The sequence below is a fragment of the Mobula birostris genome, chromosome 4 (genome assembly GCF_030028105.1).
Source record: "Mobula birostris isolate sMobBir1 chromosome 4, sMobBir1.hap1, whole genome shotgun sequence".
Classification (NCBI taxonomy): domain Eukaryota; kingdom Metazoa; phylum Chordata; class Chondrichthyes; order Myliobatiformes; family Myliobatidae; genus Mobula; species Mobula birostris.
Window position 1 is genome coordinate 142,514,513 of NC_092373.1, and position 22,494 is coordinate 142,537,006.

The window sequence follows — 22,494 nt, forward strand, 5'->3', positions numbered from 1 at the left end:
TCATCATCACTACTACTATTGTTTGGGGGGAATACTTAATGGATTATGGAGTTCACTGTACTATGAAAAACACTTGGAAAGTATACAACACACAGAGCAAGCTGCTCAGAAACTCAGTTACTCCTTGCTGAATATCTTTGTGAACTTGTATTGATCTGTAAGGATATGTTCTCTTGTCAGTGGAGGGGAAAGAAGTCTAAAATTCAGACTTAATTTTAGGCATTCTTTCTTTTACATTTCTAATTTAGTGTTTTAATCTTCCACAAAGTTTCCTTCATCAGGCCCATTGGATATGCTACAAGATGATGGCAGCAGCTCACGATTCAGAAGCTGCCAGGCCCAGTTAGTGGTGCACAATACCTTGGGTATTTTGCAGCAACATACCCTAAAATAATTGCTGAATAAGTGTTGAATTAATGTGCTTTACCAGGCTCTTTGAGCTTGTAGGCTAATATCAGAACTAACTCATTGAACGTGTTAAGGTCTGAACATATCAAAATGTGCTCAGAATGCACAATTCAAATTCAACTCAAATTCACAATTGCTGTCAACAATAACTTGGTGGCAGAATATGTTACCATGATGTATAATTTCTAAACATTATTAAAGCACTTAGTTTGAATTTGGAAATCAAAATGGCATCTGGGGGAGAAAAGCAAACTAGATAGAACCTGTAGCCCGTATTTTGCAAAGGTTGATGTTTTCCAAAGTAGCAATTATGCTTCAAAATGTAATAACTTCACACTTAAATATTTCTCAACATAACTAGTAAGAATTTCAATAAAATTTACTCTACATAATAAATTTAACACAATAATTAGGTAGGTTAGTATTATGAGAGCTCATGACATACTGAGAATTTGAAATTTTAATCCACAGAGTGGCGAATCAGATAGACAGTACACTGGAACACTGGATTGCTTCCGAAAGATTTATAAACATGAGGGATTTGGTGCTTTCTTCCGAGGAGCCTTTTCAAATATCCTGCGTGGAACTGGCGGTGCTTTAATTCTTGTATTCTATGATGAAATTAAGAAATTGTTAGTTATTTTGGAAAGCAAAGCTCGTTAAGAAAATACATTTTGCAGTTCAACGTCTGTAAAGCATTATCCATGCTCCTGAATGGATTCTTGAGTAACACTGAGAAAATAAAATTTAAATTTTCATTTTCTTTTAGTTGTACTTAGTTATACACTTAAGTGCAGGATCTTTAACTAGAACTTCCATGGTGAATTTTCAGAGGTAGTCTTTCCCAAATTCATTTAAATAGATGACATTGTAGGTAAAAAAGTAAAATAAATTCAGGAAACAGCACCGTTGAAAAATATTGATTTGACTACTACACCATTCTAAATAGAGAATGGCAAGATTCATTACACCCGCAAAGAGATTAAATATGCTATATGTCTCTGTAAATTGTCTTCCTAAACATTTAACAGCCTATGTCAATTTTTTTCTATACTTACAGAACACTTAACAGAGATATACTATATTTAATAAAGCTTCTGCCAGGCTGCAGTAGAATTTTCTTAGAAATGAAGCTGTAGCTGCTTCTTATCCTCTGATGCACGGAAGTAGTTTGGAATATGCATCTTTTAACAGTTTTATATGTGAGGAATATCAGCAGAGTGTTTAAGTGGATTCCAGTATTAGAAAAGTACAAAGAAGAGATTTTTCCAGAAAAATGTCCTCTAAACTGAATACACCAAGTTAGCGACATTGTTTATATTATTTTGGTTATACAAGTCAAACTTAATGCAGTCCAAAAATGCTTTGTTCTATTGGAATAATGAAAATAGAGTAGTAAAATACTTTAGTTAACTTATTGCAAAAATTGCATTTTGTGTTGTCAAGACAAAAATCTTGTAGATAACTGATCATTTAATACTGTAATAAAACAAATACTGTACATACTGAAATGTTTATTATAGAGTATTCTGGTATGTCATGTCTTCATCAAAAATCTGAACAAATAAAATATCTAATACCAGCCAATCAGCCTGCTGTCAGTCATCCACTATGTAATGTGTTATCAATAGTGCCATCAAATGTTCTTTACTCACCACTAACTTTGTCCTGATTTTTTTCCTGATTGATTCCGCTCCAAACCGCAATATAATCCTTGTCCAAATACGGATAAAATAAGGCAGAGAGCCCTGGTAAAGTTGATGTCAGTTGACATCAAGTACATTTGCTGTAATTGTTGGACGTCAATCATCCCAGCTGCAGGATGTCACTGTGGTAATTTTCAGGACACTGTCCTAAACCTGAGCATCATCGCTAATTTCATTGATGACTTTTGTAACATAACTTCAGAAGAGAGGGTTTCAGTGATTGCACGAAGTTCAATTCTATGGAATAATCAATGTGACTAAGGCCCAGACATCATTCAGAAATGAGCTGTTAAGTGGCGAGCAATGAATAGCATCTCCAATAAAAGTCAACCTTTTCCATTATCAGAAATTAAATTGTATTAGAAACATAAATAATGTGACTACAAGAAGAATCAGAGGCTAGGTACCCTGCAATAAAATAAGCAAGTCTCCTCTGTCATTCAATTGTGGGTGATTTATTTCCCATCAACCAGATTCTTGTGCCTTCTCCCTGAAACCTTTGACGCCCTTACTAAATGAGGACCAATCAACCTCTACCTAAAGTATACCTGATGACTTGGCTTCCACAGCTGTATGTGGCAAAGAATTCCAGGGATTCACAACCCTCTTGCTAAAGAAATTCTTCCTCATTTCTTTTCCAAAGAGACATCCTATTTGATGGCTGTGCCCTCTGGATTTTGATTCTCCTAGTTTGGAAGCATTCTGTCCACATCCTCCCTATCCTTCAATATTCCATACATTTCAATGAGATTTCTCTCCCCGCCCCCCCCCCCCCCCCCACCCCGGACTCTCCAACGCCAGCAAATTTGACAGATAGGCTTCCATTATTAATACTTCCATCTGCTCCAGATTTTGCTCAAGAACCTGTCTGTAAACATGCCTTTCTCAATTAAGTGGCTCCATTGTAAACTGATTCTGATTTTCATCTACCCAATAGAATACTCAGTATTTGCAAGTTTCTCTGTGGTTAACATTGCTCAGTTTTCCTTTCTTTTGAATAGAAGAATATCATTTTGGCAACCTTATTATGTGGAGCAAAATTGTCACTGAAAGCATTTATGTCAGGCTCTCTGCATAAAATGAAACATTTTGGCATTCTTCATACTGCAGAAATAAGTTAACCATGAAGGAAAAGGAGGAAAAACAAAAGTAAATGATAATCAGGAGGAATTTGAAGTCAAAAGGAACATTCAAAGAATGTAAGTTCTTTTCACCATAGAGACCAAAATTGCTTTGCATGTGCTGAAATTACAAAATGTACAAAATAAAGTCTGGTAAGCACTGAGTGGTGTTGATAAAATTTATGTCCCAGACAAGTTGCCTGTCATTCTATGTTCTGTACCTCTATTAAACTTTTCACAATATCTTTCTAATCTCTTTTTCTTTCCAGTGCTTGCCTTTTGAAATCACGTCAGCTATATGCCTCACCAATTTGCTAAGGTGAAATAAACACCTTAACCACTCTTTTTCTTAGTAAGGAAATGATACTTATTTGCTAGAATTCTCAGGTTTATTTCTATTTATTGATCTTAGTTTTTAAATCTCCCATATGAAAATATTGTGTGGCGCGTAGCCAAGTGGTTAGGGTGTTGGACTAGCAATCTGAAGGACGTGGGTTCGAGCCTCGGCCGAGGCAGTGTGTGTGTGAGTGAGGCACTTAACCACACAATGCTCCAGTCTACCCAGTTGAGAATGGGTACCAGCAAAAATGCTGGGAGTTAACCTCGCGATAGACTGGTGTCCTGTCCGGGGAGGGAGTCCCGTACTCTCAGTTGCTTCATGCCACGGAAACTGGCATAAGCACCGGCCTGTTGGTCCACAAGGCTCGTGACAGACTTTAATAAAACTTTAATGAAAATATTGGCTTATTAATTGTTTTAAGAAATTGCATTATTTACACATGTTTAAAGTGATTATAAAAAGAAAATCAGGAATATAACATGCATTTGACAATATGCAATTATTTTTCTTCAAGATCTTTACTAATACAGCGTATAGCCTGGATGCATGCAGTGACATTCAAAGACATACATTGCACATCCGTAAATCAGTTCCAAGATCTTGCTTGTGTAATCAACATGTAGCACTTATGAGACCCGCTTTATCGATACTTAAAGAGGACCCATCTGAGCATGGAGTCAAATAGGTACACTAAGCAACAGTGCATAATTGTGAAACTCTTCCAGGACAGATTGTGGATGATTGGATAACTACTCAATGCTGATAACTCTTGCTGTAGTGATGGAAATTTTTTCTATATTTCAATGAAAATTAACGTGCTTTCACTTAAAAAATATTGCTGTAATCACTCTAATAACTGCTTTATTCTCTTCAGACAGTTTTTTAATGAATATATTGAATTTTTGGAGGTATCCTTGGATACCTTTGCTCCCCTAACATATTCCATCGCTTACTTTATAAGCACATATAAGAACTATACTGAAATCTGAGATAGTTTTCTCCTTCAGCCCCAGCTGGTGCAGGGCCCTCTCCATTGATTCACATGGAGCACACCTATTGGGCTTGTGTTCTGCCAGGTTATTACAATGGTAAAGACCCAATTTGAGTGTACACATAAAGGCCTGAATTTGGGTGACATGGAATTTTCACTAATGATACCAGACCAGACATGAAATTTCATCTCCTGGCATTTCACTACTGTACGAATATTCTGCAGAATGCTCTATCAGTCACAGGCATCTGCTTCAATCAGCATCCAGATCAAAGTTGTCAGGATCCCTATGGAGCACTTGAAGCACTGCCAGATAAAATATTGCACCATTGTACATCTGCTAGCTCTTTAAAAAAGATATCTAATGAGTTTGCCATGTCTTAAGCCATAATTCAAAAAATATTTCATTCTCAAATGTTTATCAAATTTTCTTTTTAATGTCATTAATGAAGTCGATATAACAATAACTCTTTCCTCACTGTACATCTAGTTCTTTTTCCATTTGCCTTACATTTATGTCTTTTGCTTTATGACCCTTTTGTCACTGGAGGAAATAGCATTTTTTCTTAATTATATGAAAACCTTTCAAGATTTTAAATTGCTACAATTATTAACTCTTAAGGTACGATTTAACTTGTATTCTCTGAATCACACAGATGTTCATATTCTTAAACCTTGACATTCAGTGTTGAAAAGTTGTTATGCTTCTTGAGTAATTAATAACAAGAGACATCAGCAGGAGTTCAACCATTCAGCCCCTTGATTATATATGATCATGATGACCTTATATGCCAGTATTACTTACCTGTACTAATTGCTCAATATTCCCTTACTATCACAAGTATTTTTACTGAGCTTCCACAACTGTCTTGGATAGGGAATTACAAAGATTCACCATATACCAGTGAAGAAATTTTTTGCCATCTTGGTACTGAATGGCTGACTCCCTTATTTTGGCACTAACTATTGATTGTAGCGATCCCAATCAGCAGAAACATCAACTATTTTATTTTAATTTTTATGCATTTACCTTGTCAAGCCACTTGGCAATTTTGTACACTGCAACGATTCACAGAGTGCACAAGCCTAATCTATTTAATCTTGCCCAGTACTGCAAAGTGGCATAACAGGTAAAGCTGCTGCCTCAGCTCCATTGAACAAGGATTGCCTGTGATGCTTAAGCAATATTTGCGTGTGATCCTTGTGAACGATCCTCTGGTTTCCTCCCACATTCCAAAGACATAGCTTGGTTGATTAATTTGCTCCAGAGGAAACATCATCTGCCTTGTTAAGACACAAAATGGTTTTGAATAGTTCAGTGATATTATCTCTTGTTCTTCTAAACTCAAGAGAACATTGTCCCAATCTACTTATTTTCATAGGAGATATCGTACCCTCTATCCCAAAAATCAGTCGTATGCACCTTATGACTCACCTATCTAGCAGTTGTTGACATAAGTTCGAAGAGAGAATCCCGACTGAATTTCACTGCACACCACTCCAATGTGCAATTCAAACAATGCAGTGCTGATTTAAATCGCAGAACTCAGTGCCGGCCAATTTCAAACTAAACGCTTTCTCAGTTATTATGATTGCTACTTTCTAGCTAAACACAAGCGGTTCAGGACCATGTTTAAAGTAATTAGATTATTTTAAAGTTTTTATGTATGATTGATTAATTCCCTTTAGATTTAGGTTAGCTAAGGTCAGATAACATGAGCCATCCGCAAGTTATGAGAAAAATCATGCAAACACAATCGGATAGAATGTGATATTGTAAAATTGAATCCAATGAGTATTTTCCGAGAAAATTAATATTTGGCAGTAATGATCTGTTACCACAAGGTGGCCTAAAATACACTCTTTAATCAAAGAGTTTGAAAACATTTTCAAATCTGATATATTAACCCCCAGCTTCCCTTCTAGATGACTTCCATTCTGAACCTAATCTACACTGTAGAGACAAATGGAAGCCCATCTACTGAAATTTTTGGACTATATGGTAGCCAAGGCAAACTGCAACTTATTGAGTTCAGCCATGTACATAACCTGCTTTGCAAATTTAGTAATAAATTTCAAATAGAAGAATATACGAGGGGTGATTGATAAGTTTGTGGCCTAAGGTAGAAGGAGTCAATTTTAGAAAACCTAGCACATTTATTTTTCAACATAGGCCCCTCCTACATTTACACACTTAGTCCAGCGGTCATGGAGTATACAGATCTTGGACTTCCAGAAAGTGTCCACAGCAGGGGTGATTGATATGTTCGTGGCCTAAGGTTGAAGGAGATGAGTTATACAGCTTTTGTTACATGCACATGCAGTTCAACTCTGAATGATTATGCAAAAAGTTTGAAGTTAATAACGCATCAGGGGTGATTGATAAGTTTATGGCCTAAGGTAGAAGAAGATGAGTTATTAACTTCAAACTTTCTGCATAATCACTCAAAGAGTTGACCTGCATGTGCATGTAACGAGAGCTGTATAACTCATCTCCTTCTACCTTAGGCCACAAACATATCAATCACCCACCTGTGGACACTTTCTGGAGGTCCAAGATCCATATGCTCCACGACCGCTGGACTAAGTGTGTAAATGTAGGAGGGGGCTATGTTGAAAAATAAATGTGCTAGGTTTTCTAAAATTGACTCCTACCTTGGGCCATGAACATATCAATCACCCCTTGTAAAATCTGACACAAGAGCAGAGACAGTCCATTCTCTTCAGTAGAGAAGAACATAAAAGGACAGGAGTCCACCATTTAGCCCATCATGTCAAATTCTAGTTGAGTAATCCAATCAATTACAATGCCTGCAACTTATTCTCCGTTTATCCAATCTGTTTTGAAGACATTGATTGTTTCATTTCTATACCATCCTTATAAGCAAAGGAATTCAAAGTTCTAAATACTCCAATTATTTTTTTCCACATATCTATTTCTTATACAGTGGCATGCAAAAGTTTGGGCACCCCTGGTCAAAATTTCTGTTACTGTGAATAGCTAAGCGAGTAAAAGATGACCTGATTTCCAAAACGCGTAAAGTTAAAATTGACACATTTCTTTAATACTTTAAGCAAGATTACTTTTTCATTTCCATCTTTTACAGTTTCAAAATAACAAAAAAGGAAAAAGGGCCCAAAGCAAAAGTTTGGGCACCCTGCATGGTCAGTACTTAGTAACACCCCTCTTTGGCAAGTATCACAGCTTGTAAACACTTACTGTAGCCAGCTAAGAGTCTTTCAATTCTTGTTTGGGGATTTTCACCCATTCTTCCTTGCAAAAGGCTTCTAGTTCTGTGAGATTCTTGGGCCGTCTTGCATGCACTGCTCTTTTGAGGTCTATCCACAGATTTTCAATGATGTTTAGGTCGGGGACTGTGAGGGCCAAGGCAAAACCTTCAGCTTGTGCCTCTTGAGGTAGTCCATTGTGGATTTTGAGGTGTGTTTAGGATCATTATCCTGTTGTAGAAGCCATCCTCTTTTCATCTTCAGCTTTTTTACAGATGGTGTGAAGTTTCCTCCAGAATTTGCTAGTATTTAATTGAATTCATTCTTCCCTCTACCAGTGAAATGTTCACCATGCCACTGGCTGCAACACAAGCCCAAAGTATGATCGATCCTTAACAGTTGGAGAGGTGTTCTTTTCATGAAATTCTGCACCCTTTTTTCTCCAAACATACTTTTGCTCATTGGGGCCAAAAAAATTCTATTTTAACTTCATCAGTCCACAGGACTTGTTTCCAAAATGCATCAGGCTTGTTTAGATGTTCCTCTGCAAACTTCTGACGCTGAATTTTGTGGTGAGGACACAGGAAAGGTTTTCTTCTGATGACTCTTCGATGAAGGTCATATTTGTGCAGGTATCACTGCACAGTAGGGCAGTGCACCACCACTCCAGAGTCTGCTAAATCTTCCTGAAGGTCTTTGGCAGTCAAACAGGGGTATTGATTTGCCTTTCTAGCAATCCTATGAGCAGTTCTCTCGGAAAGTTTTCTTGGTCTTCCAGACCTCAACTTGATCTTCACTGCTCCTGTTAACTGCCATTTCTTAATTACATTATGAACTGAGGAAAAGGCTACCTGAAAACACTTTGCTATCTTCTTATAGCCTTCTCCTGCTTTGTGGGCATCATTTGTTTTAATTTTCAGAGTACTAGGCAGCTGCTTAGAGGAGCCCATGGCTGCTGATTGTTGGGACAAGATTTGAGGAGTCTGGGTATTTATAAAGCTTTGAAATTTGCATCACCTGGCTTTTCCTAACAATGACTGTGAACAAGTCATAGCTCTAACAAGCTAATTAAGGTCTGAGACCTTGGTAAAAGTTATCTGAGAGCTCAAATCTCTTGGGGTGTCCAAACTTTTGCATGGTGCGCCTTTCTTTTTTTTCACTCAATAATTGTACAAAACAAAAATAATACACTAATCTTGCTTAAAACGTTGAAAAGCATGTTTCATCTTTAACTTTATGACTTTTGGAGATCAGTTCATCTTCTACTCACTTGTTGTTCATCCATCATTGACGTCGATGAGGACCTCGACACCAGATGGTGTTGAGACTAGCGCGTGATTTGGATTTAAGTGAGGGAGAGTTGCACAGTATCAGCCTCACTCTCTCTTCCCAATTTCCATTCCCATCTGGATCCAGTGGCAAGACAGAGTCGAGACAGCTGGAGATGGGGCTAGGTGCAGTCTTCTGTGTCCTGTTTTGCTCTACATGTTCCACGACACTTGCAGAGACCACCTTCTTGACCGTTGGACCTTCCATTGGTCTCATCTGCTCAATCTGCCGGACTCTGTCTTCACATGCTGGGATAGACAACTCCCTATCTCACCGAGGGTTTGAGACCCATCGGCTACCCTCACCTGGTTTAGCTGGCTCGTCGAAGCCATTGCCCGGGGTGTGGCCGCTGTCACATGCAAACAGTTATTCACTTAACTATTCGCGGTAACAGAAATTTTGACCAGGGGTTCCCAGATGTTTGCTCAAATTTCAGATCAGTGTTCCATTCTTTACATGTATGTTAAAGGAAACATATTTGCTTACTCCACCTAAATTGACTGTACTTTTGTACACCTCTATCAAATCTTATCTTAATGTTATTTGCTCTATTGATAACATTAGCCTCTACATTGTAACTTTACAACTGAAACAATTCATCTTTAAACCGTTAGACCAATCCAGGAAATCTCAGAAATCTCAAACTAAATTTCTGGCCTTAAGTTTCTAGACCTTTCCTCCCAGCATAATATTTGCAGAGAATTTCATCCCTTTTGCAACTGGAATAAACACTTCCCAACAAACAGCACTAGTTAATCTGCCTCTGAGGATGTTGATCCTGTCCCTGGAAACATCAGACTTGTACAGGTCCTATCTTTCCCAAAACTGGCTGAAGAATCAAAAATCCTTCCCCTGCACATCTCTAGCCACACATTCATCTGTGCCAAGTTCTTATTTTTGAACTCAAAGGTAAATGTTACTGTGAACAGTCTGGATTTTACTTATAAGTGCAGAATCAAGACCAGAAGACATGAGTGCAAAGTTAGGCCATCTGGCCCATCGAGTCTTCTCCAACATTCAACAATGTCTGACTTTGTGGATTCAGAATTGGTTTGCCCACAGAAGGCAGTGGTGGTAGACGGGTCATATTCTGCATGGAGGTTGGTGACCATTGCTATGCCTCAGGGATCTGTTCTGGGACCCCTTCTGTTTGTGATTTTTATAAATGACCTGGATGAGGAAGTGGAGGGATGGGTTAGTAAGTTTGCTGATGACAGAGAAGTTGGGGGTGTTGTGGATAGTGTGCAGGGCTGTCAGAGGTCGCAACCGGACATTGATAGGATGCAAAACTGGGCTGAGAAGTGGCAGATGGAGTTCAACCCAGATAAGTGTGAGGTGGTTCATTTTGGTAGGTCAAATATGATGGCAGAATATAGTACTAATGGTAAGACGTGTGGAGGGATCTTGGGGTCCGAGTCCATAGGACACTCAAATTTGCTACACAGGTTGACTCTGTGGTTAAGAAGGCATACGGTGCATTGGCCTTCATCAATTGTGGGATTGAGTTTAAGAGCTGAGGGATAATGTTGCAGCTATATAGGGCCCTGGTCAGACCCCACTTGGAGTTCTGTGCTCAGTTCTGGTCGCCTCACTACAGGAAGGATGTGGAAATCATAGAAAGAGTGCAGAGGAGATTTACAAGGATGTTGCCTGGATTGGGGAGTATGCCTTCTGAGAATAGGTTGAGTGAACTCGGCCTTTTCTCCTCGAAGTGACGGAGAATGAGCAGGTGACCTGATAGAGGTGTATAAGATGATGAGAGGCATTGATTATGTGGATAGTCAACCTTTTTCCCAGGGTTGAAATGGCTAGCATGAAAGGGCACAGTTTTAAGGTGCTTGGGAGTAGGTACAGAGGAGATGGCAGGGGTAAGTTTTTTTACACAGAAGAGTGGTGAATGCCTGGAATGGGGCTGGCGGTGGTGGTGGAAGTGGATACTATAGGGTCTTTTAAGAGACACCTAGATAGGTACATGAAGCTTAGAAAAATAAGAGGGCTATGGGTAACCCTAGGTAATTTCTAAAGCAGGGACATGTTCGGCACAGCATTGTGGGCCAAAGGGCCTGTATTGCTTCTATGAATTGTTATGTAACCGGCAACAATGAATATCAATTGAGACAGGTTATATAAAAACAACCAAACATTTATTAAACACGGATAAACAATAGAAAACAAATGAAAACCTTAACCGGAAGTTAACCGCTATGCAGCCGTTCAACAAACCGTCACTCATTACTGGTTCTTAAAGCATTAAATGCGAAAACAGTTTTTAAAAAATGCGAAAACAGTTTTTAAAGTGGTAAAGTCAGATACAGTTCTTAAGATGGTAAATTCGAAAGTCCAACAGATTTATACATTCAATTGGGAGAGACTTCTCTGGAGAAGGATTACGTAACACAGGAAATAAACGGCCTAAAACAACTGACCTTAGTTTCTAGAGAGCAAACCTTGCATGAACTTCCTGTCTCTTTTGGCAAGAGCTACTTCTTCAATGAAGACTCAATAAGGTCGATCCTTTGTTAAACTGCCGAATGATACCAACTTCTCTTAATCCTTCGGGTCCTGTACTTCGATAAAGTCTTCACTCTCCAATACTGCTGGAAAAAGGAACATCAACACATCTAGCAAAAATTGCCAGTCCAGCACTATTGTACCTTGCAACAGAACACTCAGTTTTAAAAATGAAACTGCGTCATAAAAACAAATATGCAACAGAAACGGAGACACAGATGCACGTTCTAGCTGGAAAACTAAAAACTTAACTGCGTCATCTGAGGTCTTCCCTTATATACCCGTGGTGAACATGTCCTCACATCGGCGGGAAAACTACATCAGGTGACCTCCAAAAGACCATTACATCATGCTCACAAATAAAAGTCACAGATCTCCCTGAGGTATGTAACAGAATCAAATTTGGCTAAAGCATTGAAAGCAGAAAGTAATAGTGATTTTTTTTTCTGATTAGAAGTATACAGCGGTGTTTCTTGGAGTTCATGTTGAAATCTCTTCCCTTGATTTGGGGTATACACATTATAATTTTTATGTTTATAGATGATATAAGACTGAAGAGAACAGTGATATCCAAAGTAAAACAGGCAGTGTGTTGAAATGGACAAAAAATTAGGTCAAATTTAATATTGGTAATTGGCTTATTAGTGTCTCATACTGAGAGACAGTAAAAAAGCTTTGGTTTGCATTTCATCAAGATAAATCATTCCATACTATCTATTTTCTCCATAGATAGTAGAAAAGTAAAAAAAACAGTATGCAGAATATAGTGTTACAGGTACAGAGAGAGTGCAGTGCAGATAGGTAAATACAAAAGATCATGATGAGGCAGATGGAAAGATCAGATCCTTGAGTCTGACGGTTCATGTTCTCAAGCTTTTGTGTTTTCTGTCTAATGCAATGATCGAGAAGAGAAAATGACTAGGACGTCTATGGACTAGGCTATGTTCACAACATTGCAATTTCTCGCAATCTTGGACAGACCAGATGCCATATCAAGGAATTATGCAGCTAGAAAGCATGCTTTGTATTTATAGAAAATGCTGGAGGAACTCAGCAGGCCAGGCAGCATCTAGGAAAAGAGTACAGTTGATGTCTTGAGTCAAAACTGTTCAGCAGGACTGTGTGTATTGCTCAGATTTCCAGCATCTGCAGATTTTCTCTTGTTTGTGTTTGTATTTAAAATATGGTGTAAGTTTAAAAAATGGTGATGGTTATCAAGGATATACCAATCTCCTTAGCATTCTGAGAAAGTAGACAGGACAAATTGTTAGTGATAATTATACTTAGGAACCTGAAACTCTCAATTTTGACACCATTAATACAGACAGGGGTATGTACTCTGCCTTGCTTCTGGAGGTTAATGACTAGGTCTTTTGTTTCACTGACATTGAGAGAAAAATTAAATTCTTGACTCAATGCCACTGGACCCTCTGTCCCCTTCTTGTACTCCATCTCATTCTTGTCTGTGATCCCACCCACCATGGTGATGTCAACTGCAAACTTGTAAATGGAGTTAGGCTAAGTACCACCTGTAAATTCTCTGATGAAACAATTGATGTCGACATGATTTCAGATGGTCATGAGGAGGTGTACACGACTGAGACAGATTGGTTGAGCGGTGTGACAGCAACAATATCATACTCAAAGTCAGTAAGACTAAGGAATTGATTATGCACTAACACATACCAATTCTTATCAAAGCAGTGGAAAGGGTGAGCAGTTTCAAGTTGCTGGGTGTCAACATCCCTGAAGATCCATCCCGGGCCCAACACACTGATATAATTATGATGAAGCACATCAGCAACTATATTTCATTAGGAGCTTGAGGAGATACACTATATCATCAAAGACTGTAGCAAATTTCTACAGATGAACCACGAAGAGCATTCCAACTAGTCTTATTAAATTATGAACCAAGTAAACATAGAACGTAGAAAACCTACAGGACAATAAAGGCCCTTTGGCCCACGAAACTGCCGAACATGTCTTTACCCTACAAATTACCTAGGGCTACCCATAGCCCTCTATTTTTCTAAGCTGCATGTACCTATCCAGGAGTCTCTTAAAAGACCCTATCGTACCCGCCTCCACCACCATCACCGGCAGCCCATTCCATGCACTTGCCATCTTATGCATAAAAAAACTTACCCCTGACATTTCCTCTGTACCTACTTCCAAGCACCTTAAAACGGTGTCCTCTCGTGCTAGCCATTTCAGCCCTGGGAAAAAGCCTCTGACTATCCACACAATCAATGCCTCTCATCATCTTGTCTCTCTCTGGCTATCCATCCCATAGGATGATGATGGTTCCTTTTAGTCAGTTGGTGGGGTGGTACCCCACTCCTCAGAAAGGAAGTGTGTGTGTGAGTGGATTTTAGGTGAGTAGGGGGTTGCACAGGTCCAGACCCACCCTCTCGACATCCCCTCCCGGACCTCATGGCATGGTGGGGTCCAAGACGGCTGGGGGAAGTTCTGTTGCAGTGAATGGCCAGACCCAGCTTTGATGCAAGGGATGCCCTTTCCGCGCTTCACGGCACGTGTTTGCTAGATGGCTATTGACCCTACGAGGGGGTTCATCCACCCTTTGACAGGTCTTGTTTTTCGTTTGCAGGGTGTCTAGCCACCCTCCTCACCAGGCAAGCCTGGCAGGGGAGCCGGTTTAGTCACCGACCACTCCACCATGCGACAGGTAGTACTGGGTTACATGGTACCAGTAGCACTCAAGACGAGTGACCTGACCAGCATCTTGTACACCTCTATCAAGTCACCTCTCATCCTGTCGCTCCAAGGAGAAAAGGCCGTTCACTCAACCTATTCTCAATAGGCATACCCCCCAAGTACTAAAACAAATAAGCTGTAAAAAAAATCCTTTATAGAACTCCAATTGGAATCTGGCTAAAATATTACTTTTGTTTTGAACATTGTGGTTTAAGAAGAATACCAAAACCTTCATGAAGGTTGTAAAGAGATTTGCTAGATGCAAAAAAAAGTCATTTGTGAAGGAACACTCAAGGGGCTGTTGTTGTTAACTGGAAACTTGTATATGGTGGATAGAGAGAAATTTGCCAGAAGAAATGTATTTAGGGTGACTGGGAAAAAACCCAGCCCTGACTAAATGAAATATGAATTCATGGTAACACACACAAAATGCTGGAGGAACTCAGCAGGTCAGGCGGCATCTATGGAAATAAATAAACAGCTGACGTTTTGGGATGAGTCCCTTCTTCGGGATTGGAAAGGAAGGGGAAAATCGCCAGAATAAAAAGCTGGGGGGAGGGGAAGGATGATTAGCTAGAAGATGATAAATGAAATAGGAAAGTTAAAGGTCCAGAGAAGAAGGAATCTGATATGAGGAGAGGACAATGGGAGAAAGGGAAGAAGGAGGGGCACTAAGGGGGAGGTAATAAGCAGGTGAGGAGAAGAGGTAAGGGAGCAGAGAATAGAAGAGGGAGGGAAAAATTACAAGAAGGAGAAAGCAATGTTCATGCCATCAGGTTGGAGGCCACGCAGACGGAATATGAGGTGTTGCTGCTGCACCCTGAGAGTGGTCTCATCATGGTAAAGGAGGAGACCATGAACCAACATGTTGGAATGGGAATGGCAATAGGAATTAAAATTGAAATTTACATTTTTGGCAGATGGAGCAGAGGTGCACAACAAAGTGGTCCCCCAATTTACATCAGGTTTCACCAATGCAGGGAAGGGAGCACCGGATACAATAGACAACCCCAACAGATTTGCAGGTGAAGTGTTCGCTCACCTGGAAGGACTGTTTGGGGCACTGAATAGAGGTAAGGGAGGAGGTAAATGGGCAGGTGTAGCATTTCCCTGTAGGAGGATTCCCATCTGAACTCATGATAGGTTGCTACAATCAAGAATTCATTGCCTGAAAAAATGGTGTAAGTAAATTCAGTAATTACATTCAAAAGGAGTAAAAAAGAGATCATTTGAAGGAAAAAGATTATAACTCTGTGGGGAAAGGATAATGGAATTAATTGCATAACATATTTGTGGCCTTCTTCCATGGCACATGCTTACTTACAAAATACTAAAAAATATTTGTAGCACATCAACTAACCAATTTGTGCTTATGCTCCTCCTTTCTACACTTACACCAATATACAAATCGGTGGATGCTTATCGAACTTTTCCTTAAAAGTAAGCATGTCATTTGCCTCCCTTTTTTGCCAGTGAGCTTCACATGTTAACTACTTACCTGGAATAGACGTTTCTCCTGAACTTGCATTTGATTTATTCAGAATCAGAATCAGGTTTAATATCACTGACATTTGTCACAAAATTTGTTTGTTTTGCAGCAGTAGTAAATTGCAATACATAATAATAAAAACCCATAAATTACAGTAAGTATATGTTAAAAAATTGAATTGACTTTATTTCTTACATCCTTCACATACATGGAGTAAAAATCTTTACATTACATCTCCATCTAAATGTGCAAAGTGCAATCATAGTAATTTATAATAAATAGAACAGTCAATGTAATATAGAGTACACTCAAATCAGTGTGAGTTCATCAATCTGACGGCCTGGTGGAAGCAGCCGTCCCGGAACCTGCTGGTCCTGGATTTTATGCAGCGGTACCACTTCCCGGATGGTAGCAGCTGGAATAGATTGTGGTTGGGATGGCTTGGGTCCCCAATGATCTTACGGGCCGTTTTTACACACCTGTTCTTGTAAATGTCCTGAATCATGGGAAGTTCACAACTACAGATGCGCTGGGCTGTCTGCACCACTCTCTGCAGAGTCCTGCGATTAAGAGAGGTACGGTTCCCATACCAGGCAGTGATGCAGCCAGTCAGGGTGCTCTCAGTTGTGCCCCTGTAGGAAGTTCTTGTGATTTGGGGGCCATACCAAACTTACTCAAATGTCTGAGGTGAAAGAGGTGCTGTTGTGCCTTCTTCACCGCACAGCTGGTGTGTACAGACCGTATGAGGTCCTTGGTGATGTGGATGCCGAGGAACTTGAAGCTGTTTACCCTCTCAACCCCAGATCCATTTATGTCAATAGGGGTTAGCCCGTCTCCATTCCTCCTGTAATCCACAATCAGCTCCTTTGTTTTTGCAACATTGAGGGAGAGGTTGTTTTTTTGACACCTCAAAAAGGGAGAAAAAAGTGAGGTAGTGTTCATGGATTCATTGTCCGTTCAGAAGTCTGATGCAGAGGGGAAGAAGCTGTTCCTGAAACATTGAGTGTGTGCCTTCAAGCTCCTGTACCTCTTCTTTGATAATAGCAATGAGAAGAGGGCATGTCCTGGTTGATGGGGGTGCTAAATGATGAATGCTGCCATTTTGAGGCTATAGAATCCATCCATCAGTTTTCTATCTGCATTGTATTCTGTGTTGCATATTTATTATGTTTTTAACGGTAGTTCGTCATGTGGGTGGGGGCGTGGTAAAAGCATAGGGTTTAGCTATGTATTCTTGTTTTGTTCTCAGTAGTTTAGTTTAGTACTAACTGGGGACCGACAGCTGTCATATCTTTTGTTGACCGCTTAACTATGCTTAACTTCATTTCATTTGGAATCACTTAACTCAACTTCAATTAAGTCTGCTTAAGTATGTTTAATATTGCTAGTCTTAGTTTCAGAAATTGCATTGCTTCAAGATTGTAAATTTTACTAGTTGCTAATAAAGGATCAAATACATTTCTTTGACTTATTGGAAGATTATTAATGGATTGATCACAGGGCACATTATACAAGGATAATAACCCGTAGGCATCAACAGCAGCGGCATTGGTTTGTTAAAGAGTTTGCCGCTACAGGGGCATCACCTTTTGAAGAGGCTAGTGCCCATAATGGAGCTGGGTGAGTTTACAAATTTCGGCAGCTTTTTCCAATCCTGTGCAAAGGCCCCTCCATACCAGACAGTGATACAGCCAGTTAGAATGCTCTCCACAGTGTATCTGTAGAAATTCGTGAATGTATTTTAATTTTCCTCAAACTGCTAATGAAATATAGCCGATGGGTACAGAGGCCCAGGTTTTGGAGCTTGTTGATTAGAACTAAGGCTATGATTGTGTTGGATGCTGAGTTGTAATCAATAAGCAGTAGCCTAACATAGGTATTATCGTGCAGGTGATACAAGGCCAAGTGGAGAACCAGTGAGGTTGCTTCAGTTGTAGACCTATTGTGCTGATAGGCAAATTGCAGCAGTTCCAAATACTTCCTTCAGCAGGAGTTGATTCTAGCCATGACAAACCTTTCAAAGCACAGTAGATGTGAGTACCAGTAGACGATAGTCATTGAGGCAACTCACCTTGCTCTTTTTGCACTGGTACGATTGTTACCCTTTTGAAGCAAGTGGGAACCTCTGACTTTAGTAGTGAGAAATTCAAGATGTCCTGAACACTGCTACCCTTTGGTTGGCACAGGTTTTCAGAGCCCCATCAGGTACACCATCAGGGCCTTGCAAGGGTTCACTCCCTTTAAGGATGTTCTGACCTCGATCTCTGAGACAAAGATCACAAGAGACACCAGATGCAGCGTGGATTCACACAGGTGATAGTTTTATTCTCCTTTTCAGAGATAGATAGATAGATACTTTATTGATCCCAAAGGAAATTACAGTGTTACAGTAGCAGTTAAGTACACCGATATAATTTTTAGAAGAGAAGTAGAAAGAATAAAAAATAAGTTACCACAAACAGTCTAACAGGAGGGGGTCAGCATTTCCCTGACTACAGGTTGACTCATTATAGAGCCTAATGGCTGAGGGTAGCAATCACCTCATATAGCGTTTTTTGGAGCAGCAAAGTTGTCAGTCTATTACTAAAAGTGCTCCTCTGTTCAGCAAAGGTGGCATGCAGAGGGTGGGAAACATTGTCCAGTGTGCATAAAAGATGTTGAGCTCATCTGGGAGTGAAGCATCACTGCCATTCATGATGTTAGGTTTTGCTTTGTCAGAAGTAATGGCCTACAACCCCTGCCAGAGCCAATGTGCATCTGTTTCCATCTCTAACCTCAATTGGAATTATTATTTTGCTCTTAAAATAGCCTTCCATAGGTCATACTTGGGCATCTTGTATAGTTCTGAATCACCAGTCTTGAATAGCACAGATCTACCCCTCAGCAAACTACAAACCTCCTGGTTTGTCGACAGTTTTTGGTTTGGGTATGTTCTCAAAAGCACACAGGTCTTGATAAAGTCGGTGACAACTGCGGAGTATTCATTCAGATTCAAAGATGAATCCATGAATATTGTCCAGTTCACTGACTCAGAGCAGTCACGTAACTGCTTCTCCATCTCCTTTGACCACACCTTCTTGATCCTCACCACGGGTCTTTGGTCTCTGCCTATATGCTGGATGTAGAAGTTCAGCCATATGATCAGATTTTCCAAAGTGATGGCATGGCAAATGTTCTTGATGGTGATATAACAGTGGTCAAGTATAGTCCTCTGGTTCTACAGGTGATACATTGGTGGTAGTTGTTCAGAGATTTCTTCAAGCTGACCTGTTTGAAATCCCCCACAACGATAGGGAAGGCATCAGGATGCGCTGTTTTCTGCCTGCTGATTATACAAGGGGTGATTGATAAGGCCTAAGGTAGAAGGAGTCAATTTTAGAAAACCTAGCACATTTATTTTTCAACATGGTCCCCTCCTACATTTACACACTTAGTCCAGTGGTCGTGGAGCATATGGATCTTGCATCTCCAGAAAAGTGTCCACAGCCGGGGTGATTGATAAGTTTGTGGCCTAGGGTAGAAGGAGATGAGTTATACAGCTCTCGTTACATGCACATGCAGTTCAACTCTTTGAGTGATTATGTGGAAAGTTTGAAGATAATGACTCATCAGGAGTGATTGATAAGTTCGTGGCCTAAGGTAGAAGGAGATGAGTTATTAACTTCAAACTTTCTGCATAATCACTCAGAGTTGAACTACCTGACATTGGCCTGAGATGTAATGTACACTGCTTTCAGGATGATGGCAGTGAACTCTCTCAGCAGATGAGAAAGACAACATTTGACTGCTAAATGTTCCAGGTTGGGTGAGCAGGACTGAGACACAACTGCCATGTCTATGCACCATGATAAGTTAATCATAAGGCATGCTCCACCTCCTCTACCTTTCAAGGACTCAGCTGTTCTGAGTTTTCAGTAGATGGAAGCCCTCTGGCTACAGTGCTGCATCCAATATAGCAATGGACAGCCAAGTTTTCATTAAGCAAAGTACACAGCAGTCTCTGATGTTCCTCCAGTACATCAATCTTGCTCTGAGGTCTCAAATTTTATTTTCCAGAAACTGTATATTTGGCAGCAAGATATGGACAGTGGTGGTCTAAGGCCTCGGCTCTTCAATCATACCTGGAGCCCAGAACACTGAACCCACTTCCATTTCCTAAAAGGAGAACTGCACTTGCAACCTGAGTCTACAACCTGGGATCCATTGATTTTGAGTATCAGTAGATTTTTAAAACATCTTAAAACAATTTGTCCTAAATGGGTATATTTGATGATTCCCATCGGAGCTTAACGCAAAGAGTCTCCACTTATCTGAGCTTTTACCATTATAATTTATGACTATCTTATCTTTCTGGCCCTTAGTTTTAGTGAAATTGAAATAACTTTTCTACATGGTTTCATCAAACACTTTCATTATTTTTATGTTGTGGGGTCATTCCTTTCTTTTTCTCTTTTTGAAGCACAGAGCACCATTTCCTGATAAGCATCATCTCAGTTCTGTGTTCATTGTGTCAGCATTTTTTTGGTCTTATTAATCTAAATTGCTACCTTCTGTGATTTGTGCATTTGTACTCACTCCCACAGCCAATTCCTTTATCCCAACAGATACCTTGTTTCTAAGGAATCATATAGCCTCTTTATTCTTCCTAACAAACGCTTTGCATCCCTTTTTTCTATATTGAAGTTCCTTGGAACTGAATCGACAAATTGTAGGGAACATTGATCAATGAACAGAAGGGAACCAAATGGGCACAGGGAGAGGAAAATTCCTGAGCCCTAAGAATAGAGCAGGGTGTCATGGTCCGGTCCGTGAAATCTGCATTCCGGTTCATCAATCCTTATTCCGGGTTTTCCTGTTTTCCCTTGTTCCAGTGGGTGCTTTAATTGAGGCACCTGATTCTCATTTTGGGCTGGCACATAAATACCTCTGCAAACGAAGGATTTAGGGCTGGACTGTTCCTTTCCCTTTCCTTCTAAAGCTTTGCCTGCATTCCTGTCAAGTTCAACTGCTGGAGGGAGGCTGGAGCCTTGCCATGCCAATATAAGGAACTATCAATTGTTGAGTTTTGAACTTTCTCTTTGTGTCCCTGTGTTTACTGTCTGTGTCAAAGAAGAGTCTTGGCCCTAGGTCCTGTTGCCAAGGAGGGGTCCTGGCTCTGTGTTCCGTGTTCCTATGTTCCAGGTGCTGTGTTCTAGTCCTGTCCAAGTCAAGGCTTCGTGTTCTTGTCCAGTCCACCTCGGCAGTCATCCTAGCCCTGCGTCCTAGAAAGGGTCCTGGCTCTGCGCTCCAAGGAGGAGTCCCAGCTCCGTCCCCAACAGCCTAACCAAGCCAATTCCAAGAGCTGAACCTAACCAAGCCAAGTCCAAGAGCTGAGCCAAACCTAGTTCAAGAGCCTCGTCCTGCCCTGGAGTACCTCATCCAAGGCTCTGAGCATCCAGCCCACCTCCAAGGCTCAGTGTTCCTGTGTTTCAAGACAGTGTTCCAGCCCTGTCCAAATCTGAGCTTCGTGGCCTCATCTAGTTCCAGTGCCTCACCCAGCCCAAGAGTTCCTTGCCCAGTCCAGTGCTGGAGATTCCTCGTCCTGTCCTTGCCAAGGTCCTAGTCCCAAGTCTTCGCCTAGACCCGGGTTCCGGTTTCGAGTCAAGACCCAGGTTCTGAGTTCCAACCAAGACCTAGGTTCCGGGTCCTTGTCCAGGGTCTGGTTCCGGAATTCCGTATTCCTAGTCCAGGCTCCTTGTTCCTAGTTCCCAGTCTAGGTCCCGTATTTCTAGTCCAAGTCCTAGCCCAGGCCCTGAATCCTAGTCTCATCCAGGGCCTGCGTCAACGTCCAGCATCATTTCTTCCTTACTCACCTTGCTATCTCGATAAACCAAGTCCTGCTCCTAGTACTTCAATGTCTGTGTCTTGCATTTGGGTCTGCTCCCAACACCCCCTTGTAACACAGGGAGTATAACTGGCGGGGTTACTAAATAGAGTTGAGACGGACTCAATAGCCGCGTTCTGTAGTACCTCAATGACTTAAAATTTACAGCTCAGAAAGTAGCTCTTTAACAAAAAAAGTGAATTCATTAATCACTCTTTCGAACCTCCACCCGTGTTTCATCATCTGACCACGATGATTGATCTTGTGCAGTAAGCGTTTCCAACTTCTCAAATATATTTATACAATCTGCATCAATTTCGGTGTTATAGCAACCCAAGCCACATTCTCGCTCTACTTCAGTAATGATGATAGATCATCAACCCGAAATATTAATTGTTTCCCTCTCCACAGATGCTGGATATTTCCAGAATGTTCTATTTAATTTCAGGTTTCCAGCATTTGCAGTTTGTTTTTCAACACTATATTAATTAATACCTCATTGTATCATGGAGTCTGTCGTTTGAGATTACTTACAATTTTCATCGTCACGCCTCGACAGAGGCATCAACAAATCTCGAATATTTAGTTGACTAATGTGTTAGATCGCTCCAAAATGTAATCAATGTTTTAAAAAAAATGCGCATTAGCTCAATACCTCCACTGCTTTTTATGACTCAGCGAGCACCTCAGCGTCACATTTGATTGATATATGCTAATGTCAATGCCAGCCAATGAATCGCTGAGATATCTACCAATCAGCTTCATCGGTGGGCGGGTGGTTGTGGGAGCG

General features: G+C 40.5%; 1 protein-coding gene and 1 long non-coding RNA gene across 2 annotated transcripts in view; one reads left to right on the plus strand and one right to left on the minus strand.

The window, feature by feature from the left end:
• The window catches only part of LOC140196631 (ADP/ATP translocase 4-like), a 35,676-nt gene extending 33,692 nt beyond the window's left edge, over window positions 1–1,984 (plus strand). The window contains exon 6 of the mRNA XM_072256146.1: window positions 880–1,984. Within this exon, the coding sequence (XP_072112247.1) occupies window positions 880–1,071 (192 nt within the window). The 3' untranslated portion in view covers window positions 1,072–1,984. The remainder of the gene's footprint in view (window positions 1–879) is intronic.
• Window positions 905–22,327, minus strand: LOC140196632 (uncharacterized). The gene is made up of 3 exons (XR_011885767.1): window positions 22,239–22,327; window positions 11,550–11,717; window positions 905–1,019 (listed from the first exon to the last, which is right to left on the minus strand). It is a non-coding gene; the product is annotated as an uncharacterized lncRNA (long non-coding RNA).
• Between the last annotated feature and the right edge of the window lie 167 nt (window positions 22,328–22,494).